The 23,540-nt window shown below is 43.3% G+C and overlaps 1 protein-coding gene across 2 annotated transcripts in view; it reads right to left on the bottom strand.

Annotated features, from left to right (window-relative positions):
• The window catches only part of NEBL (nebulette), a 341,974-nt gene extending 319,162 nt beyond the window's left edge, over nt 1-22,812 (bottom strand). The window contains exons 1-2 of one of the 2 annotated variants that reach the window (XM_075587538.1): nt 22,488-22,812; nt 12,053-12,147 (exon numbers count right to left, since the gene is read on the bottom strand). In XM_075587538.1, the coding sequence (XP_075443653.1) occupies nt 12,053-12,147; nt 22,488-22,556 (164 nt within the window). In that variant the 5' untranslated portion in view covers nt 22,557-22,812. The remainder of the gene's footprint in view (nt 1-12,052; nt 12,148-22,487) is intronic. The other variant, XM_075587540.1, reaches the window with a different exon arrangement.
• Between the last annotated feature and the right edge of the window lie 728 nt (nt 22,813-23,540).

The following is a 23,540-nucleotide window of genomic DNA, read 5'->3' on the forward strand; positions in this document are numbered from 1 at the left end:
TCCCTCTTACTTGCGGTCCGTTCGCGCCAAAACGGAGCCACCCAATGACGTATTTTTTGTATTGGGTCCTCTCTTTGCTCCTGTTGGATCGTGCGCTCCTCTCCATTTCCTGTATCTGCTACAACTGGAAGCTGCACATCCTGTCAGCCCCTAACCAAGGACTTGTGAGTACTTCACTGCTACAGGGTCGTTTCCAATGAGACTGATCGTGGGGGGGTCACACCTACCCATTACCTGTCTTCGGGAGGCTTATTACCCAATATTGCTAGCTGTTATTCTCACCTATGTTATTGATTCTGGATCATCCTTGGGCTTTGGCATTGGCTATTAATGGTTATTATACCTAGCATTTGAGCACTTCTTCATCTCTATCTGTTTGAGATTTGAAGAATGCAAACAAATGTCTGCTTTAGATATCATGAATAAAAAATGTTTACATAAAAAACCTATATATTTAATTAATTTTGGTTAAATTAAAGGTATCTTAAGGCTTTGAAAAACATAACTTTTACCAGGACGAATACAGATACTATCTGAAGGCTGCTATGCACATGTCAGTATCAGGTTTAAGATGACAAAATACTCCCATGGCCCCTTTAAAAGACTTGGCAGAGTGTACAAAATTAATTACAACATTAAACATATAACCAGGCCTTGTTTTGTTCTGCAGTACATATTATGTATAAATGGGAAATTGCATTTATCAGCATACCTTTATAACTATTCTATTCTGTTGCATCTTTCCTTATGGTATCCTCTCATTAATAATAAAAATAAAAATAATAATAATAGGTGCCATGCCCATCAATTAAAAGCTACTACTGTGAAACCTATTACTAAAATGAACAGAGGTTTACGTGATAAAATTCATTAGCATGATTAGTAACGCTCTGATTTCCACAAATATGTTTGGAGACAAGAGCGTGTTGTAATGAATATTTATGAAGTGCCCAGCAAGCTGTGCAATGGTAAATAGGTTTGGAGTTCCCACTAGGAAAGAATGAATTACAGAATTTGTTATTTATTTATTTATTTTAGATATGTATGTACTGTGTGAATATCTTTATTTATATAGGGCCCACAGTGTACTCAGCACTCTACAAAGATACAATACAATACAGGGAATTATAATAATACAAGTGTAACAAAGTCTTACAATAGGAAAGGAAATCCCTGCCACGGAGAGCTTACAATCTAAGTGGTATGTTGGGAGAGTTACAGAGGCAGTAGGTGAGGAAATAAGTGCAGTAGATGGCAGTGCTTGGCCACAATGGTTGCTTGGAGTGACTGCGGGTGTGGGACAGTTACCATGAGTGCAGGCTATTGGGATGTATAATTTAAGTAATGAGTTTTAAGGTTTGTCTTGTAGGTGGGGAGAGAGGGTGCTTGGCGTATACTGAGTGAAAGAGTGCCACAGGTAAAAGGCAGTGAAGGAAAAAATTTTAAGGCGAGAGAGCAATAGTGGTGACAGGAATGGAGAGGATGGTCTAGGAAGTTTGGCCACGTCCGCGTGGTTATGACTGCGTGGCCTCGACCAAATCTCTGCCGGCATTACGCCGTAACGGAAGTCACCACTGGGACTACTGACTGCAGGACACCATACCACAGGGCACCTTGCCGCCAATCGGATCTCCCCGCTGGCTGCTGCCATCATTAAAGGTTCAGGTCCACTCTGATCTCCCACTGCCGGCCGCCGCCATCTTTAAAGCTCCTCAGCTGCTGATCTCCCCCGTTCCCCCCAGCCGCCACGGCAGCTGGCGGCACGCTGAGGCACGGGTGCGCTCACAAATGGCATTGGAGCGGCGGCCAGCTGACTATCTTTAAAGATGGCATCGGCCAGCGGGGAGATCAGCAGTGGCCGGCAGGGAGATTCGATCGGCGGCGAGATGTTCAGCAGTGATGTACCCTGCGGTAAGGTGTCCTCCGGTCAGCAGTAGTCCCGGCGGTGACTTGCATTGTGGCTGAGCGCCGGCGGCGATTTGATCGTGGCCAAACGTCCCATTCAGGGAGAGGAGACCGTAGAGCAGGTATAGTGCAGGATATAAGCATAACAAGGTATCAAAGCTGATATGCAGACAGGAGCAGATGAGTGGAGAGCCTTGCAAGTAAGGAGGAGAACTTTGTAGGTAATCCGAAATTTGATGGGTAGCCAAGAGAGGGATTTAAGGAGGAGATGAGCAGAGACTGTTTTGGGAGAAAGTGAAATTATTCCAGCAGCAGAATTATGGATAGATGGCAAGGTAGAAAGTTGTGAGGCAGGGAGCCTGATAAAGCATCTAGAACGTGAAACTATCTATTTTGTGACCATGATGTTGCTTATGATTCCTTCCTGCAGATAAACACTCACCTGTTTTATCAGCACATTCGTCTGGATCCCCCGTTTTTCTACTTTGGAGCTGTGCTCTCCTGTCATTTAGGTTTTCTATCTTCAATCAACTCTCCAGAGACAGCACGCGCACGGAGCCGGGGATTGCAGGTCAACAGAGCAGTGCAGTGAGTACTCAGCTGCATTTCTACACAAGCACACAGTGGCTCACCCACATGTCTGAGAAGCTTTTGTGCTCTCTCTCTGGTGTAGCAGGGGTTACCAGTGATTGGGATTGTGGAGGGGTAGCAATCGGGCTGTCCTGAGTTCACACTGGACTGTGTCCCGATTCTCTACCAGTTCTCCCTCCCTCTCCTTCCCCCCCTCCCCCCCCCCCCCCCCCCACAGTGTTTATTTTACACCTCTCATATATCATTGGATTTATTGCTGGACTGTATTCATTAATTTACTGCACTGTGGAGGGCACACTGTCACCAGATTTAATCATACTCATTTGCATTCATTTTGTACCTGGAACGCATCCCCCATCTCATTGTGTGATTCAGCACAAAGATTTTTATTGCATCGGTTCTGCTTCAGCTGTGTACAGTAGCACTAATTCGGGACTTTCAGTTTTGTGACTCTTTGATTTACTAGCATGTTACTATAATCCAGACGGGAGAGGATAAGGGCATGCATTAGAGTTTTAGCTGTAGTGTGACAGAGGAAAGGGCGGATCTTGGCAATATTACGGAGGAATGCCGTGAATCTGAATGGAGAAAGAAAGGGAAGAGTCAAATGTCACTCCTAAGCAACGTGCTTTGGCGACAGGATAAACGGTAGTACTAATTACTGTGAAGAGAACGGGTGATATTAGGCCAGATTTAGGAAGAAATATGAGGAGGTCAGTTCTAGACATTCAGTTTAAGGCGGTGGAGTGCCACCCACGAGGATATAGCCAGGAGGCATTCCGAGACATGGAACTAGATTGCAGGTGTGAGGGTAGCGGTGGAATGCATGGGAAACCATTGCAGGGACCTAGCATTGCACTAATAGTGTGATTATATAATGTTCATATTATAAGTACATATTGTAAGTGTAGTATAAGCGTTATGCAAGAGATATACTCTACTATGCTAGTTACTACTTTTAGCCCACCTAACTAAGGCTGTGCCTATAGTGCTGTCGATGGCGATGGCGACACGACGGGTGACGTCACCCGTCACCACCGGCGAAAGTTATATTTCGCCGGGCGGCAGCATTGCGTAATTCCGGCAATTTGATTGGTTCAAGGGCCGTCACGTGACGCGACAGCCCTTGAAAAATCAAATTTTGCCGGCTAACAGTTTTCGCTCCGTCGCTCCGTCGCGCGCACTGTAAGCGCACACGGCGGCAATGCTTTTGTTTTCGGGCGACGTCGCATCGTCGTCGCCATCGCCGGCACTGTAAGCACGGCCTTAGACTCCATGCAGCAATGAAATTGAGAAACTGACATGGAACTCATCACCTCTCTTTCGCTCTCCAATACCAGGTAATTAGGATTCTTATCTGATCCCTATCTCAAATATTGCTTATCTGATATGTTTGATGTTAGTCTGTTAACACTTATAATTTGCTTGTTAGCCATGTGATTTATTGAGCAAACTAGCACTGATGAATATCAGGTGATATGCTGTGTTTGCAGTATAAATTCAAGCATATAATTGGGGAAAGCATTGCAGGGCCTAGCATTGCACTAATAGTGTGCATATATAATGCTCATATTATAAGTGTATATTTTAAGTGTAGTATAAGAGTTATGCAGGCATTTGGCAGGAGATTGGAAGCACAATGACCCTGTTTTATTTACTCAATAATTGACATCCACTTGGTAATTCTACTGACTGCCTTGAAACCCTTTAAACTCTACTAAAGTAAGCTACACTGCCTTGTTTTTATATATATATATATATATATATATATATATATATATATATATATATATATATATATATATATATATATGCTACTTATCCCAATTCTGTTATTTACTGTGGTCTCATGTAAATGTTACGCTCTCTATCCATTACAAATATCTCTCTACTGGCCTACAACCCAATGTGTACACCCTGGACAACTCAAAAGCCTTGCATCATTTACGGAATGTTGGTGGAGAGCTCTGAAAACCAGCACACCCAGCACCACTCAATCTAATGGCAAACATTGCAACTTTGCAGCCTGCAAACACTTACCCAAATTTCTACTGATACTGCTACTCTCTTTAGCAGGGGATATTGAACTCAACCCAGGCCTTTCCTTCTAAACTGTCCCATACCCCGATGATAGCCCTTTTTGGAATTTAAAGGGGTTATCTGTCACCCATATAAATATTTGAAGCATGATTCCCAAACTGGATGAACTAAGGGCATGGTGCTTTTTGCATAAGTCTTAAGCATCATTCTCACCCAAACATGGCTAATCCTAAAACACTTGATGCATCTATCTCTGTTCAGGGATACTCCATATTTAGGAAAGATTGGTCAAGGAGAGGAGGAGGGGTGTTATTTTATATTGAAGACTCTTTACAATTTATGCTGCTACATTGACCCCCAAGCCAAACCTCTATTGAAATCCTAGTTGATAAAATGTACCTCCGATTCTCTAAGCCGATTTTTATTGCTAACATCTACCGCCCCCAAAAGCCCCAGTATTTCTGACTGACATCACTCACTTTTAGGCACAATTTCTTCCTTGAATGGGAAAAATTAGCTGTTAATTTTAGGTGATCTTTACCTCAATTGGCTTGACCTCAAAAACAATCAAATCTGGACGCAATTTAAGTCATTAAATTTAAGCCAACTAATTTCCCAATCCACACAGATTAATCGAAAAATCAGTCAACCATTCTTTGCTAGATTTGATCCTATCCTCTTATCCTAATAGCATCCAATCCTGTGGTATCCTACCTGACATTTTCAGTGACCATACCATAGAGAAGGGGTGCGCAAACTTTTCTCCCTGCGCCCCCCTGGCTGCTCTCCCCTCTTGCTCACGCCACCCTCCTTACCTTGTCTCCGGCATCAAATGACGCCGCAGAGTCATGTGACCATGGCAACGTGCTGTCACGTGACCCCGCTGCACCGAAGACAAGGGAAGGGAAGTTGCAGAGGCCTCGTGTGCTCCCTAGGATGTCAATTAAATGCCTTGGGAAAGAGCGTGGGACCTCTGCAACCGCCGCCCCCCCCCCCCCCCTTCAGTTTGCGCACCCATGCAATAGAGTACTCTGTAAGGAAAATCAAACCTTTTTGAAACTTTAACCCACAACAATTTCTGGCTAGACTTACTAACTGCCCTTGGTACAGAATCAACTTGATACCTGATCCTGATTCTGCGCTTGATTATTTCCAAACAGAGTTCTTAAAACTCTGTGATACCCATGCTCCCCTACACAGAATCAGAGTATGGAGGAGGTCAGCCTTCTGTGGGTTACAACCGACCTTATGGTGCTTTATAATTGTAGGGATGCCTTGTGGAAAAGTTACAAAGTAAGTGGCACTACCAAGGATCTTAACTATATAATAACTACAGATCCCTACGGAATACATGCACAAGGCAAACAAGACTAGCAAAATCCCAATATTACACAGATAATCTTTATCAAAATACATTAAATCCAGCAAACTTCTGGAAGATCATCAACAATATATTCCAGCCTTCTTGACATCAACAACCATCTAATATAAAAAAGGATAATAATTCTCTGACAAATCACCTTGACATTGCAAACGCATTCAACGAATACTTTATGGGGTGTGCTACTTTCCTACTATCAAAGTGCAACCCTAACTACATTCATGAAGCCCAACCTGTGAGAATCCCTATATCTCCACCCCCTGCCACCTATTTGTCCCAGTATCTGAAGATGAGATTAGACAAGCACTCTTAACATTCAAACTAAATAACTAATGCGTGCCTAACCTACTGCAATCAAAGTTCCTACCTCCCTAATCAACTCTATTTTGTCTTCAGGCCATATCCCACAGAACTGGAAAACTGCTACAGTTGTCCCAGTCTACAAAAGTGGAGACAAAAACATTGTTCCCAACAACAGACCAATCTCTTTTCTCCCAATACTATCCAAAGTCATGGGAAAATGTGTCCACTCCCAATTAAGCGATTACTATCACAAGACAAATTTCCTCTGCCACATCCAATCTGGCTTTTGCCCCAAACACTCCATGGAAACTACCCTCTTAAAATTTTGCAACGAGATACAGTGTGGAATGGAACAGGGACAACTTACTGGAGCAATATTAATAGATTTTGCAAAGGCTTTTGACACGGTTGACCATGTTATCTTATTAAACAAGTTTCAGTGCTCTGGAATAAGGGAACATGCTTTAAACTGGTTTCACTCCTATCTATCGGGTAGATCCCAAAATGTGTCTCTCAATTATAACTCTAACCCCTGGGATATCACCTGTGGGGTTCCGCAAGGCTCTGTTTTGGGGCCCCTGCTCTTTTCAGTCTAACTTAATAATCTACCTTGTAAGGCTTCTTCAATGCACATGTATGCAGATAACACAATATTATATGAACACTGCCCTAGCCCCTCTGACCTTGAACAATCTGATTTTTCAAGACTTGAACACACTGGATTTCCCAAAACAAACTCTTTTTAAACACTGACAAAACTGTAACAATGGTTTTTGGGACCAAGGCTAAATTTCTAAAGCTACCAATGACAGGGCTTCCGATCAGAACCAACTCTAACACCATTCTTGCCCCGCTCACTAGTTTTAAATATCTGGGCATATGGCTTGACTCCCATTTAACATTTGTGTTGCATATTGATACCCTGACATACAAAACCTATGCCAAACTGGGCGTACTTTATGGGAACAAATCCTCCCTAAGCTCGCTGGTCAGAAAGCACATTGCACAGCAGAGTCACCTTATCAAACTAGACACCCTCTACAACTCAATATGCCACATTGTCCTTCACTGTAACTACAACACACACCCCTGCGAAATGCTCCAAGAACTGGATTAGCTATGGATTAGCTATCTCTTGAATCCATGCGCAAAGTACATTTTTACTGCCTTGCCTTCAAATACTTTTTGAACAAGCTACCCGCTTATCTGAACCAGCTCCTAAACCCAACCACACGCAACACTTATTACGTGAGATCCGACTCCAAAAGACTGTTCACTGTCCCAAGGTTCAACAAAGAATCCAGTCGCTCCTCCTTCTATTATCGTGTACCACATAACTGGAACAACCTACCAGAGACTCTCAAAGCCGCCTCCAGTTTAAGTTCTTTCAAGACTTTAACTGACTCACATTTTAATCTTGTCTGTAACTGTTAAATACGCCCATAACAAATATTATCTTAAACTGTTTTTGAAATGTCTGTAAATATAACATGTAACGACGTATTGTCATTATAAGTCTGTGCCCAGGATATACTTGAAAACGAGAGGTAACTCTCAAAGTACAGGCATACCCTGCATTAACGTACGCAATGGGACCGGAGCATGTATGTAAAGCGAAAATGTACTTAAAGTGAAGCACTACCTTTTCCCCACTTATCGAAGCATGTACTGTACTGCAATCGCTATATACGTGCATAACTGATGTAAATAACGCATTTGTAACAGGCTCTATAGTCTCCCCGCTTGCGCACAGCTTCGGTACAGGTATTGCTGTTCAGGACGTGATGACAGGCGCATGTGCGAGCTGCCGTTTGCCTATTGGGCGATATGTACTTACTCGCGAGTGTACTTAAAGTGAGTGTCCTTAAAGCGGGGTATGCCTGTATTGTTTCCTGGTTAAACATTTTATAAATAAATAAATACATAAATATATATATATATATATATATATATATATATGCATATCATCAGCATAGAGATGATACCTAAGGCAAAAAGAGTTGATGAGGTCACCAAGTGATAGTGTGTAGAGAGAGAAAAGGAGATGTCCCAGAACAGAGGCCTGAAGCACACTAACATACAGATCAACAGAAGATACAGACATGTTAGCAACAGAGACAGGAAATGTGCGATGGGAGAGGTACAGTCTGATGAGAACCAGGGCAGGGCTTTGTCGCAGATTCTAACATAGATTATAATATGAAGGAGAAGAGCATGATTGACAGTATCAAACGCTATAAGATATCTCATTGAACAAAAATTCCAAACGTTTACCCAGCATATCGTATGACAACTACACTTATAGAAGGTTTATATATGATTTTAATCAACTATAAAGTATGAAATGAATCAACATGCAGCAACAGCCAATCCTACCTGTAAAGTATGACAGTTGGTTCAGGAGATTTCAAAGTCTCAGAATAATTATCCTGTTTTGTCACATAAAAATAATAACCTCCTATATATTACTGATAATATCACCGGTTTGCAGTTCTATATTCATACTCATTGATGACTTTAAAATTATAAAATGTTATTTTCTCACAGAAGTGCACTAAAGGTCTCTCTGGCTTTGAAGAGTTTAACAGTGCAGTCCTACTTCGCAACATATAGTGCTGTTGCCATAAAGTGTTAGTGCCCAATCAAGTAGCACCATCTCTACCACTGTCCATGTGTTTTATCATTCAAATCGATTTTAACATTATCGGGCATATTCACTAAACGGCAATAGTGCCCAATTATAAAATTGCCCAAAGCTACACATGATAATATCTGATCACAAGACTCACCCACTCTGCAAGTATGCAAAAACTATTGTTTGCAAACACATTTTGCAAACAGTATGATAACCAACATTTAACTACATACAGTATAGGCATCTCTTAAAGCTTTTAAATCACTATCATCTTACATTCTTTTGTCTTATTCTGGGACTCCTGTACGAATCACAAAATATTTCAAGTACCAAGTAAAAGTTATTTTTTTTTTTTTTCAATCCTTTCTCAAGGCTGTCAAATAAAATATTATTATTAGATGTCAATGTTAACCGTTTTTCCTAATGTATGACGTGCATTGAGCAAGTACAGTACTACATTCAAAAAATGACAGATCTGAGAATATCATCATAGCCCTATTACACCTCACACGCATTTGACATTTTTAAGTTCAAAACAGTGCCTGCTACATTTTGTGACAATCTATTGTCAGCAAATAGCACTAGTACTGTATGTTATCTATGGAAAAAGGAGAGTTTGAATGGATTTTTTTCAATGTAATGTACCTTTCAAGAATATTTCTGTAGTACATTATGCTGACTATCGTCTGCACTTTAAAATAACATGCAAATATTAGTTTCTAAACATAAGGAGCTTTGATCATCTCAGAACATTCGAAATGAAAGACACAAGGCTTATCTATGCAATATTACTTGATTTGGGTAGAGCAAAATACAGTCTGCCAAATAAATGCAAATGATGGTATCTAATACGCTATAGCAACTGTTGGGTTCGGTGAGATTGTATTGTGTTTTGGAATTAGTGCACTTTTAACAGTTAGCATATTATAAATGACCATGTATACGTTTGACCGTTTTCCATGACTATCCATCAATCCTTTAGGTAAATAAACTTTAGATTGAAATGCATTTGTCATTTCTTCTGTGGACCATTACTGTAGAACTAGAGATGTGCGGATCTACCAAGATTCTCTTCGACCATGTTTCTATCAACCTTTCCAGGAAGTTTAAAAAAACAGCAACAATTTTGATCAAAGTTTTTGTGGAATGACCAAAAGTGTTGAAAATTCACAATTTCACTTTTTAAGGTGGCGAAATACCATCCCCATGAATTTGTTACAAGTTTAATCTAAATTAATTGAATATGCATTGACTACTGACTTTTAGCTTTGAGCAAACATGTTGCAAACGTCTGCTTCGAAGCAAACTTCTTTACTGAACCAAAAAGGGTAAAATGTTCAAAGTTTGCTAATGCATGCTAAAAGATTCCACCGTTCTAAGTAGGACATGTCCCCTCAATAACTTAAAGCAATTAAATCATGCCGCAACAGCATCAATGCCTTAATATTTACATTTATCACTTCAAAGCTATTGGGACCAGGTTGCTGCTTCTCTATATGTATTGAAATTAAGAACCTACCCTATAAACATAGAACAGGAGTAATAGTTTTATTCATGGTGCAAGAAAGTAAGTACATTTACAAGGATAAAAGAGAGAGAGGAAGTCAGTATAGTCAGACTGTGTTATATGATGGCTTTTGAATAGAGATGGGTCATTGTGTTCAAAATCGAACTGCAAATTCTTTGCTGGTTTTTAAACCAAAATCCGATTCGTTGATGAATATTCATAGGTGGTCTAGACCAGGGGTGCCCGAACTTTTTAGTCTGCTCCCCCATGCCTGCTCTTCCACATTGCTCGTGCCCCCCTGTCTGCGCCTCTTACCTTTTGTCTGGCGTCATTTGACGCCACATTGCCATTGCGATGCGTCGACAGAAGCCACAGAAGACAAGGTGAGTAAGGCATACAGAGGCCTTGCACGCACCCCCGGCATTTAATTTAAACGCTTTGGGGTAGAGCACGGTGCCTCAGTAAGCGCTGTGCCCTCCCACCCTCCAGAAAATTTTGCGCCCCCCAGTTTGCACACCCCTGGTCTAGACAGATGAAAACCTTCGAGCAAATGCTTCTGAAACTGCCATAATTTTCCCTTCACAAGATTGTTGTAACATTCAATTCACCCTGAAGCTCCAGACCCTAAAATATGGTTTTGCTGAAGAGGGAGAGAGAGAGAAAGGAGAGGAGTGGGTGGGGGAGAGGGGAGAGGAGGAGGACAGGGAGGAAAAAGAGGGGGAGGGTGAAGGGGAGGGTGAAGGGGAGAGGGAAGGGGAGGGGGAAGGGGAGGTGAATTGGGAAGGGGTGGTGAAGGGGGAGGGGGTGTGAATGGGGGAGGGGGTGGTGAAGCGTGAGGGTGTGGTGAAGCGTGAGGGGGTGGTGAGGTGTGGAGGGGAGGGGGTAGTGAAGGGGAGGGGGAAGGGGAGGGGGACGGGGAGGTGAAGTGGGAAGGGGTGGTGAAGGGGGAGGGTGTGGTGAAGCGTGAGGGGGTGGTGAGGTGTGGAGGGGAGGGGGTAGTGAAGGGGAGGGGGAAGGGGAGGGGGACGGGGAGGTGAAGTGGGAAGGGGTGGTGAAGGGGGAGGGTGTGGTGAAGCGTGAGGGGGTGGTGAGGTGTGGAGGGGAGGGGGTAGTGAAGGGGAAGGGGACGGGGACGGGGAGGTGAAGTGGGAAGGGGTGGTGAAGGGGGAGGGTGTGGTGAAGCGTGAGGGGGTGGTGAGGTGGTGAAGGGGAAGGGGTAGTGAAGGGGAGGGGATATAGGGGGGGAAGCGGAGGTGAAGGGGATAGGGAATCATGGCAATATGAAGTCAGAATATTGTGCCCCCTGAAAAAAAGCTGGAAAACAAATGACAATACAATACACAGACAGTGCGGTTGTTCCCAGTTGCTGCGCCACCACACCTACTGTATGTTAACCCTTTGAGTTCCGGAGGAGTCGTGGTGTAGAGATCGCAGCGGGAACACAGTATACGATCCAACCCTGAAAAAGCAGGCCCTGTGAGGATCACATTGTCACCATGTCATGGGGGCCCTGGAGTGCCAGTCCCCATGGCGTTGTGACTATATCCTAAGGCACTCAAAGGGTTAATGGCCGGGCCACATTTTTACAGGTGTGTACACTGTAATGTTTATGTTTTCATAATTCTGCCAAACCAGTTGCTGTCTATGCATATTCCAGCCACACCTCACATTTGGCTCTTATTGTACTTACGCATTACAGTAAGGTTTCTTGTCATATCCCTTGTAATTGTTCATATTTAGAGTCATTTTGCAAACGTCACAATGGAAACATCCTTTATGCCAAAACTGTAAAAATAGAAATACAAAATTATAATTGAAAAATTAAGTAAATAATGAACATTCTCATACCATTTTGCACACTAGAGTCTCAATAATTGCTAAAGCTGTTCTTTTCAATAAGCAGATTACTTCCCAGAGCAAATAAAACAGATGAATAATTGGGTTTGTGTGAGAGAAAAGATAAATACTAGACAACACAACGAACCGAAATGATATGTTTTCTAGGTTAAAAAAATGTTACAGTATTTCAGAAAGTGTGAAGAAAACCGTGATGTTCACAGGTAAGGACGTCACAGAGCTCAGTAATTCTCATTAATTCGCACCTTTTGGACTACACATGGTAAAGAATAATGCGTGGAATGTTTCGATATTCATGTAGCAACATATAGATGCGTCCAGTGTAAAATAAAACCAATGAAACTATGCCTGGAATGTGTGTGTTTAACCTTTTGAGTTCCCGTCTTGCTGTTCCGAGAAGGCACAAGAGCCAGCACTGTTATGCAATATTTGACTGGGATAACGCCCCATTTTTTGCAGAAGCTACTCAAGGACCTTAAAGGTGAAATCCCACATAGCCGGCCAGAAATCATACATTTAACATTCTAACTGGGTTCCGTATATAAATCTAAAATGTGAATAGCAAAGGTTTGTTTGCTTACATTTTTGTCTTAATTAGTTACACGTTGCATTTTTGAAGTGCCTCTGAAAGAGGAAGTGTTTGTTTTACTCCTATCCCCCCTGTCCCTAGCAGAGAACCAATAAAGTTAAGGGCAGAGGGAGAGGGTGGGGGTGGGTGGGGGTGCTCTAACTGTACAAACACTTGCTGATCACACAGAAGGGAGCAGCCAGAAGAAATCAAACCCCTCCCAAGTTTAACATTAAAAACGTTTATGAAATACTTCTAGTTGTCAGATGTGGATAAAAAGGGCATCAATCACCCAGATGAGTTCCCTTGAACATATCACTGGAATTAGTTCACTTTGGTCCAAGGGGAGATTGCCTCTTTAAGGAATTATATGTATGGAAGACATGGGGAAGGGGATTAAGAGTCCAATGATCACAATAATCTTGATCCAGGATTCAAAATAACTATTTGCCACTGAATGCATTTTAATGTTTCCCCAAGAATGTTTTTGCAGTGCTGTACCCTGCATGGTGATTTGTGCTATCTCTTTTTTAAAAGATGCACCTAAATGTTTCTATTTTTTTTTATTTTTTTTTTTAACATGTATTATTGAAGTGAAACTTCTTTGCTGGCGGCAACAGTGTTTTCATGGGGAAGAATGCATTGCCTTGTAACGAAAAACCATAACAAATGTGACGTCATGCTACTAATGGGCGAGAGCGCGCTTGCGCAGAAGAGGAGCTTGCCGGCCCCACCACGCATGCGCAGTACCGCCCTTGTCCACCAAGAACATTGCTGCTCCCCCCTCTCCCAGCACGCATGCGCACTAAAGGCTGCGGGCCTCTGCGCATGCGCACCATGTGCCGCAGGCCCCTGCGCATGGCCGCAGGCCCACACCACGGGCCACTTCACATGGTCGCGGACCTGCACGCCACTGACCGATGGGGAGGAGAGGAGCCGCGAACACCAGGCAGGGAGAGAGCAAGAGAGCCGCGTTCCCCGAGATCCCGGTGCAGACACACACACATAGTCACATACACACAGTCAGTCACACACACACATAACCAGTCACGCACACATACACGCAGAGTCACGCACACATACACGCAGAGTCACGCACACGCACACACACGCAGAGACACACACACAACCAGAGTCACGCACACATACACGCAGTCACACACATACACGCAGAGTCACACACACATACAAGCAGAGTCACACACACATACACACAGTCATGTACACATACACGCAGAGTCACACACACGCAGAATCACACACACAGAGTCACACACGTGAAATTCATTGATGTCGTCCACTGTGAAACAGCATCTGACTGGGGCTGACACAGTCATGGTGAGTGTCGAACAAACTATTTCCTGCAGTCATCACTCCACAACCTCATATCAGGGGTGGGCAACTCCCGACATCAAGGGCCACCAACTGGCCAGGTTTTCAGGATATCCCTGATTCAGCTCACATGGGTCATCAGTGGCTCAATCGAAGACTGAAGCAGGGAAATCCTAAACATCTGACTTGTTGGTGGTGGCCTATGAGGACTGGAGTTGCCCAGCCCTGCTCTATACAGAGGAAGGACCTGGAGTTCCACTATCCTCTTTACATACCTCCCTTCTTATTCCTCCCTCTGAACACATGTACTGTAGTGCCACAGTTATTCTAACACAAACCAGTGGCAATCGCCAAAAAGACCCAGGTACATGCTGGATACATGCCTTAAACTTGCCTTAAACTAGACCCAGCATTTCTGCATTGATTAATGGCCCATCAGATTAACAGCGGGGGTCCCTGGTAGTCCCATTCAAACTGAATGGGATTGCCAGGGACCCCGGCTGTGTTAATCCTATGGATCATTAGTCAATGCAGAAATGCCTTAAACTTGCCTTAAACTAGCCAGGTTACACCCAGCACATACCCAGAATTTAACCGGGCTAGTTTAAGGCAAGCTTTAGAATACTCGTGGTCTCATCTGTTGTAAGTACCCACAAGATCTGCACCAAACTTAGCAAATGGATAGAAAGAGAAGCTCTTTCTAAATTCTTGTTGTCCTGCACAGCTGGAGTTTGGGACATTTCCCACAAATTCGGGACCATCCCACTAAATGCAGAGCACTTGACAATACTAACCAAAAATGCACCCAATATTAGGGGCACATATACACATATACAGTACACATATACACATATACACATATACACATATACACATATACACATATACACATATACACATATACACATATACACATATACACATATACACATATACACATATACACATATACACATCTATAACACACATTATTAAGGTTATGGTGGGCAAAAAAAAGTTACAAAAACCCTCCACAGTAAAGCATATAGCAAATGGAAATATTACTGTATGTTCATTTGCATGTCTTAGACAGGTCTGCAACCCTGTCTTTCACCATTATCGCCCAGCACACAGCACTTCCACTGCAGCAAGGGATTCTGGGAAATGACATGCAAATGAGCACACAGTGCCACTCTTTTGTCTCAAGCTCATATTACACAAGCAACCCGTAAGCCAATGCATGCTGCTTTAAACCCAGCTTTTAAGCATAGGCTGGGGTGAGATGCAAAGCCAGTAAAACCACTCACAGACATGTTTCAACCTTGATGGGTATCATCAGTGTGCTTTACTGTGGATGGTTTTTGTCACTTTTTTTACCCACCATAACCTTAATAATGTGTGGTGAATACCTACTCTTAGTCTCAAACCAGCATAGCCAGCACAACCAACCCCACACTGATGAGACCCATTAAGGTCGAAACAGCTGTGAGGCCCCGCTGGCTGGGGGTGCAAGCCCCGCAACTTTGACGGAAGAGAAAAGCGCTTTGTGTTGCTGGTAACAGAAAGATTAAGAAGATGCAGAGGAGGAATGCTGTCCAGTTTGCCCTGCGTGATGATATCCGGATGGATCGCCTGCACTTCAGTCGGTTGGTGTTACAGAAGTTATTTGGCTTCAGCCCCATGGAATTGGACTATATCTTTGAAGTGACAACAAGTAAGTGTTACCAAGTGATTTTTGTAAACCCAGCTACACATGAGAAATGTATGAAGATGTATTCCCTGCTTAAGAGGGAGGGGAAGTTGGATAAGATTTTCTTGGAGGACCTGACTAATAGGACCAGGAAAATGTGTTTGTTGCGATTTACAATGAAAATGTAAATACAGAGGATGTGTAGCCTTTTGGCTTAAGCAGTATTGTGCTGTGGTGTACGAGAAACCAGAAAGGTGTGTGGATGAGGACCGCATTAAAACCGGTGTAATGAAGTGCACTGTACTCCTGAAAGAGGACAAAGAGACATTAAAGCTGGTACATATACCGAATGCAATACATATTGGGCAATTGCATGGATCAGTATTTTATGCGGGATAACCGAGAAGGTGCAGGCGATGTGGGGCACCTGATCACTTACAGAAAGATTGTACAGAGGAATTCTGTACAAAATGCAACCAACTGGGACACAGTAAACATGGATGTACGGAAGAAATGAAGTGCAATTTGTGTGGCAAAAACAGTCACAGTTTCAGACAGTGTCCCCAATCATATGCAAACCGAGCCAGAGTAGGTTGGAGGAGAGAGGAGACAAAAACAGAGGAGGAAAAAAAGATGGACGCTACAAACGAATGCCATAAGGAAGAAAAGATGGCCGCTACAAACGAATGCCATGCAGCTGAGGAACCACAGAAGTCAGCTGGAAAAAGTGGAGTGGAGCAGTGTGTGGCCATGGAGCCAGATACTCCCACCCCAGGCTCAAGCAATACCTCAGGGCCTGGGGAAGAGAAAGTTACAAAGCCAAAAAGAAACAGTTAAAAGAACAGTGCAACAAGTGGCAATGGATCTGAGTGGACTGGACTCTGATGAAAGCTCAGTTGATGAGGACTTTCCAGCAACCCAAGAAATGGGAAGCTGGGCAGATGAGGAGGAAACAGAATCAGAGGAGAGTGAATCTGATGGAGAGAATGGTGAGGAATGTAGGAAAGTAAAAAAAGAGGAGTGTGAGTGAGGAGAGAAAGAGCATGAAAGTTGCATGGAAAAAATGGACAGAGGATGAGTGGAAGGGAAGGGGAAAGTCTGATATATGTGCGCATAAAGGACAAAGAAACAATACAAAAATGGGCTGATTGGGTGGGGAAGGAGGGAAATATGGAACGTTTAAGCTTGATTATGGATGACTGGAAGGGAAGTCCAGAGAAGTATGAAGGAATACTGAATGATGATTGTTTTGTTTGCTTGGGGAGGAGAGAAGGGGGGAAAAGGATGTATATTCAAAGGACATTACAATTTGGCATGCAAGGTTTATGAATATGAGGAGTTCAAAGCTGCGATGCCTCACCTGCAGCCTTCTTTGATGTTGAGGATGTTTGATGAAATGTTAGAGACAGAAGGGTTTGTAAGTAAGAAATTTTATGTTGATTTCTTTGACAAAAGGAAGTTAGTGTGGTAAATGTTAGACTACCGTAAGCTAGTTTAGTTTTTTGCTGTGATAAAGTGAGAATTTACTGGTTAGAAATGTATTTGTTTGTTTTTAGTTCAGTATTTTAATGTAATACAGAAAGTTATATTGTAATGCGTTTTTTTGGTTATGTTTTTTAACTGAAGAAAGAATAGTTAATTAGTACATGATATAAGTTTAGTCCTGTGTGTTCTAATGATCAGAAAAATAATGGTTTTTGTATTTTATGTTTTGATAACATAAGCTGTAATGTTATATTATGAAAATAAACAAATTTATTTCAAAAACGAAAAAAATGAAACATGTCTGTGAGTGGGTTTACTGGCTTTGCATCTCACCCCAGCCTATACTTAAAAGCTGTGTTTAAAGCAGCATGCATTGTCTTACGGGTTGCTCGTGTAATATGAGCTTGAGACAAAAGGTGGCACTGTGTGCTCATTTGCATGTCATTTCCCAGAATCCGTTGCTGCAGTGGAAGTGCTGTGTGCTGGGCGATAATGGTGAAAGACAGGGTTGCAGACCTGTGCAAATGAACATACAATTATATATATATATATATATATATATATATATATATATATATATATATATATATATATATATATATATATATATATATATATATATATATATATATATATATATATATATATATATATATATTGGAATTGAATCTCTCCCATGTAACACATCCTCCCAATTTTCATAATTACTTTAGAATTCAATAAATATTTAATTACTTACATCTATCTTTGAAACCCTAACTTCAAACAGTAGAGGAACAAAGTCCCCAGACTTTGCAATTCACAGTCTAATTATCCATAGAAATGAATGCTAAAGTTGCACTGAGCAATTAAATTATATGCAAGCTCATTTTAAAGTTACACTGGCAAGTTTAAAAAGAGAAATAATTGTACTCATTTACTGTTAAATGCTAACAACTCTGTGTATCAAAAACAATGTAAATAACATGCTGTCTTTATTTTACATGTCTCATGTGGATGAAATGCTTTATTGCATATTTTAAAGTCATATGTTTTCAATTGGAATGAACCCCTATTTTAATGTACAATTGTTCCTGTAATATTTAATATGTGCTTTAGTGAAACAATTTCTTATCCCTCCTGTTCCACACGCACATTTTCTTGCGCCTCCTATTTCACAGTGACAGTGTACAGTATGGGAACCTGACGAAGGGGCCTAGGGGGCCTTGAAACGTTGCTCTATTGTGTACACATAACAGTGTGTGTCTGCTGATATTTCCTCTCCCTGTGTGTGTACTGATTTTTCTGTATTGCTGCATTTTTGATCCATTAAAGAAGAAACTTGGTGAGAGAAAAAGCAAAACGTAAGTCCTTCATTATTATTTTTAAATGCTGATCCAGTTCAGTTTTTGTACAGTTGGATGTATCTTGCGGTGTGGATGCAGGATCATAGCACCTCTAGCTGGATTGTGTTAGACAGGGTGAGTGTTAGTTCATTCTATTTTTCTAAGTGTACAGTATGGTGACATCAGTAGAACCCATTAAACTACTAAACCTAAAGCAATGTTTCATGTTTAGAAATCCTCTGCAATTTGAAGCAATGACATGTGTGTTTATAAACTTAGTCATTTAACAAAAGCAAAAAAAAAATTCCCATCACCCAATTATTACAACTTGTGAACCCTCCACTCCCTATGATTCCACTCTGCAAACACAAAAAGCCTTATGTAGTGAAGTACTCTCCTGATTGTTATAATTTCATATCAATGGGGGGAGAAAATCACACGCAATTATTTTTCTTGCAAGGCTGCTTTAGGGAAGCTGCCCTTTCCTTTGTTTGGTCATTAATACACATCAACAGCAACCTGCAATATGTTGAAATATTTATGTTTTAGTCGAAGAGATGATTACCAAAACCAAAACCAAGACATTTTGATCACTGTACAGCAGGCCTGTACAACACGCGGCCCGCCGGCACTCACTGTGCGGCCCGCGGCGGCGGCTCTCCTCCTCCTCCCTCCCCCAAGTCCGCTCTCCTCCTCCCTCCCACGAGTCCGCTCCCCTCCTCCTCCCTCCCACGAGTCCGCTCTCCTCCGCCTCCCTCCCCCGAGTCCGCTCTCCTCCTCCTCCCTCCCCCGAGTCCGCTCTCCTCCTCCCTCCCCCGAGTCCGCTCTCCCTCTCCGCCACCCGCCACAAGCCGAGCCCGCTCTCCCCATTCCTCCCCCCCAGCCCGCTCTCCCCCTCCTCCCCCCCAGCCCGCTCTCAAGACTGCACGCTCTTGTAGTGCGGCACTTCCAGTGCCCGCTGCTTGCGAGCACGTGCAATCCTGCCTGCGCTGCCGCCATAATCTGAGGTGCAGGGGGGTGAGGGGAGGTGTAGTGGAGGTGCAGGGGCTGATGTGATGTGAGGAGGTGCAGGGGGGTGATGTGAGGTGAGGAGGTGCAGGGGGGTGATGTGAGGTGAGGAGGTGCTGGGGGGTGATGTGAGGACATGCAGGGGGGTGATGTGAGGTGAGGAGGTGCAGGGGGTGATGTGAGGTGCAGGGGGATATGTGCAGGGGGATATGTGCAGGGGTGTGATGGGCAGGGGAGGTGATGTGCAGGGGGGTGATGTGAAGGGGGGTGATGTGCAGGGGGGGTGATGTGCAGGGGGGGTGATGTGCATGGGGGTTGATGTGCATGGGGGGATGATGTGCAGGGGGGATGATGTGCAGGGGGGATGATGTGAATGGGGGGGTGATGTGAAGGGGGGTGATGTGCAGGGGGTGATGTGAAGGGGGGGTGATGTGAAGGGGGGGTGATGTGCAGGGGGGGTGATGTGCAGGGGGGCGATTTTCAGGGGGGTGATGTGAAGGGGGGGGTAATGTGAAGGGGGGTGTGATGTGCAGGGGGTGATGTACAGGGGAGGTGATGTGCAGGGGGGTGATGTGAGGTGCAGGGGGGTGAGGTGCAGGGGGGGTGATTGGAGGTGCAGGGGGGGTGATTGGAGGTGCAGGGGGGGGATTGGAGGTGCAGGGGGGGTGATTGGAGGTGTAGGGGGGGGGTCATTGGAGGTGCAGGGGGGGTCATTGGAGGTGCAGGGGAGGGTGATTGAAGGTGCAGGGGGGATGATTGGAGGTGCAAGGGGGGAGAATGATGTGAGGTGCAGGGGGCGAGAATGATGTGAGGTGCAGGGGGGAGAATGATATGAGGTGCACGAGGGGAGAATGATGTGATGTGCAGGGGGAGAAGGATGTGAGGTGCAGGGGGGGTGGGATGTGTGTGGTGTGCAGGGGGGTATTGTGTGTTTGGTGTGGAGGGGGAGTATTATGTGTGTGGGTGAGGGGGAGATATGGGGGTATGAGAGATTGATGGGGAGTATCGCAAAGGTTGATAGTGAGGGGTTCTGGGGGAGATATGAGGATGATGATGAGGGGTGCTGGGGGAGATATATGAGGATGAGGATGATGAGAGGTGCTGGAGGAGAGATGATGATGATGATTTTACCTGTGCGGCCCAAATTTTTTTTCCTTTTAGCAGTTCGGCCCTTCTCGCTTTACGAGTTGTGCAGGCCTGCTGTACAGTATTGCACTTATTTGGTCCCCTCGGTAAGAAAGAGCTTGAAATGTATAATTTTCTAAAGTTTGATACTAAGTCAATAAAACTACAGACAGGGATCTTTGTGTACTCGTTCTTAAAAGGGGTTCTGTCCCCATTAGGGTAATACATGGGGTGGTACTATATCAGGTACAAGGCACGAGGGCCCACCCTCTGGTCCTCATCCTATTGACTTTTTCAAGTCTACTTGGTGGTCCTAGTATTATCAGTATTGCTGTTAAGAATTATGGTATGACTCTCCACAGTTTGGTGGCTGCCAAGCACTGCCGAGCAAGGAAAAATGAGCGCGCTGCTCATGGTAGAGGTGGAAGAAGTGGAGCACCAGGGCCCACTGTTCACTTGTTCTAACCTTATTTTCATTTTCATGAGATCTCCTTTTGGAAAATGTAGCCTTGCTCTCCTTCCTACGATAAAACATCCGTATTACGCTGCAACTCTAAGTGCCCTTGCTGAGTAATCAAAACTGCCTTAATGGATTAGAAAACCTGCATCTAGACCCTGGTGCTCCCCAAGGTTCTGAAACTGTAACCTTGCATGCCTGACACTGCAAAGACATCAGCACGGGTCAAAGTCCTCCATCTCCTGCTACTAACAGAGATTGTTGTCATCTTTCCTGAGTAGTGTGTAGTAGGAGGCCCTACTAAACAGGTGTGGGTCTCAGTCTGCAAGTTCTTGAAATTGTGTTACAGAGTACTGTTAGGACCCATAGTCAGCTATGCAGCTTGTATAATACATTAGAAGTATTACTACTGTAACTCAGCAACTTTGCTGAGTTGCCAAGGAAGTAGCACTACAGCTGTAATACCCACATCCTTACTCTTCTCCCCTCTTTCTTATGCTATTCCAATCATTATGTTTAACCTCTTTTACAGCTGAGGTCGGATGATTGCACCTGAGTGGTCTTAAAACCTGGCATTACTAAACACATCAGCCAACACGAGGTCATCTTTTTCCATCCTCTAATAGATCCCCCCCCCCCCCCCCCCTCCAGTTCTCCTCTAAAATGACATTTATATCTGCTACATTTAGTCACTTGCAGTTATGTGATGAAAAGGAAAGGTATGTCATAGCAAGCCAGCATCAGCAGAGATCAGAAGACATTTGCAGGATTGTACATTTTGACATTGGCAGGGAACCGTCTTACACTCATAGTGTACTAATAGACATTTAAAACCCCACTTCACATTTTGACATCAATATTTAGTTAGCAGCCCACTGAGCTAGTTCTTTGACACTACACATCATGCTGCCTCCTTTTCTTATGACGAAATTGCTCATTTAAAGCATCCCAGCAATAGTCACTCCTTAAGCCTCAAGGTATTTGCTTTGCTGGCTCCGTGCAGCTGATTAACCCCTTCCGTGCTGTATGAAACAGCCATGCTTTGCAGACAAATTATACGCTCTTGTCTCCAGCAATTAATGAGTTAGTTCACACATTTTTCAAAAGATATATATATTTTTTAATATATTTTGTTCCTGCGAAAATGTGCATTCCCCCATCAACTTGCCACCTGTCCCTCATAACGCCCCACGTTTCTGGATGTCTTAACTTGTTCCGTACAGCTGCAATGTATATATATCTGTCTTCTGCGTATCTCCTCCTATCTACTCCCTGCTCCGGGAAAGAAGGGCACATTACCTTGTCCAAGCAGTTGACTTTTTCCGTGGGATACACGACTCTGCCACATCGGGCGCACTGTGGGTTCATTTTCCTCTACTCCTTAGAACAGGTTTCAGTGAACAATGATGTAAAAAGAAGGGGGGGAAATGCCTAGGAGAAATGAGCAGAATCCGTGTGTAGTTTGCACCGAGGAAAGATGTGATAATGTTACAGAAGCACAAGGCACTGTCAGTGCATAATAAGTGCAGTGGGAGTGCTGATCAGCTGGAGAGAAAATGCATCACACTGCAGTATGAAGGCAGATGTGTGCGTGTGTGGATGTGAGCATCTAAGCTCCCCCCAGTTTGCCATGCCTTTTTTTTTTCTCTCTTTTTTTTTAATGCTTTATTGAACTGTACAAAGTAAACAATACAGCATAATATTAAACACACAAACTACATGAGTTTCAAAATCACATGTACATGATTGCAGTATAAGCAGTGATCAAAGGGTGATGGTACAGAGATGTAGAGATGGTTATGAAGCACTAGTTCTCTCTTGTTTACAAAGCGACACATTTTTTTCTTGTTTTGTCTTAAAAACTGGTTCCCATTCGCTCTTTTAAAATCATTAAGGTAGCACAATTTACTTTAAAAACAGAATCCACCGAGTTTTGTTTATTTATTTAAGAAATGTAACCCCCTGAAAGCTGATACGTAACACTCTATTGTTAGCAGAATTTCAGCCAATGATTATATGCAATAGTTCATAAATAACAAGCCATCATTGTGTTTTCTGTATAACACATTGTCACAGTTTTGTCAAACTCAGCTTGAAAAAAAATCTCACAGGGTGGTTTGATTATGAACTTTCAGTTTATAATAATAATAGCATGTTCTTGTATAGCGCTGCTAGTTGTACGTAGCGCTTTACAGAGACATTTTGCAGGTCCCTGCCCCATGGAGCTTACAATCTATTTTTTGGTGCCTGAGGCACAGGGAGATAAAGTGACTTGCCCAAGGTCACAAGGATCAGACACTGGGAATTGAACCAGGTTCCCCTGCTTCAAACTCAGTGCCAGTAAGTGTCTTT

Source organism: Ascaphus truei, chromosome 2 (assembly GCF_040206685.1).
Source record: "Ascaphus truei isolate aAscTru1 chromosome 2, aAscTru1.hap1, whole genome shotgun sequence".
Taxonomy (NCBI): Eukaryota; Metazoa; Chordata; class Amphibia; order Anura; family Ascaphidae; genus Ascaphus; species Ascaphus truei.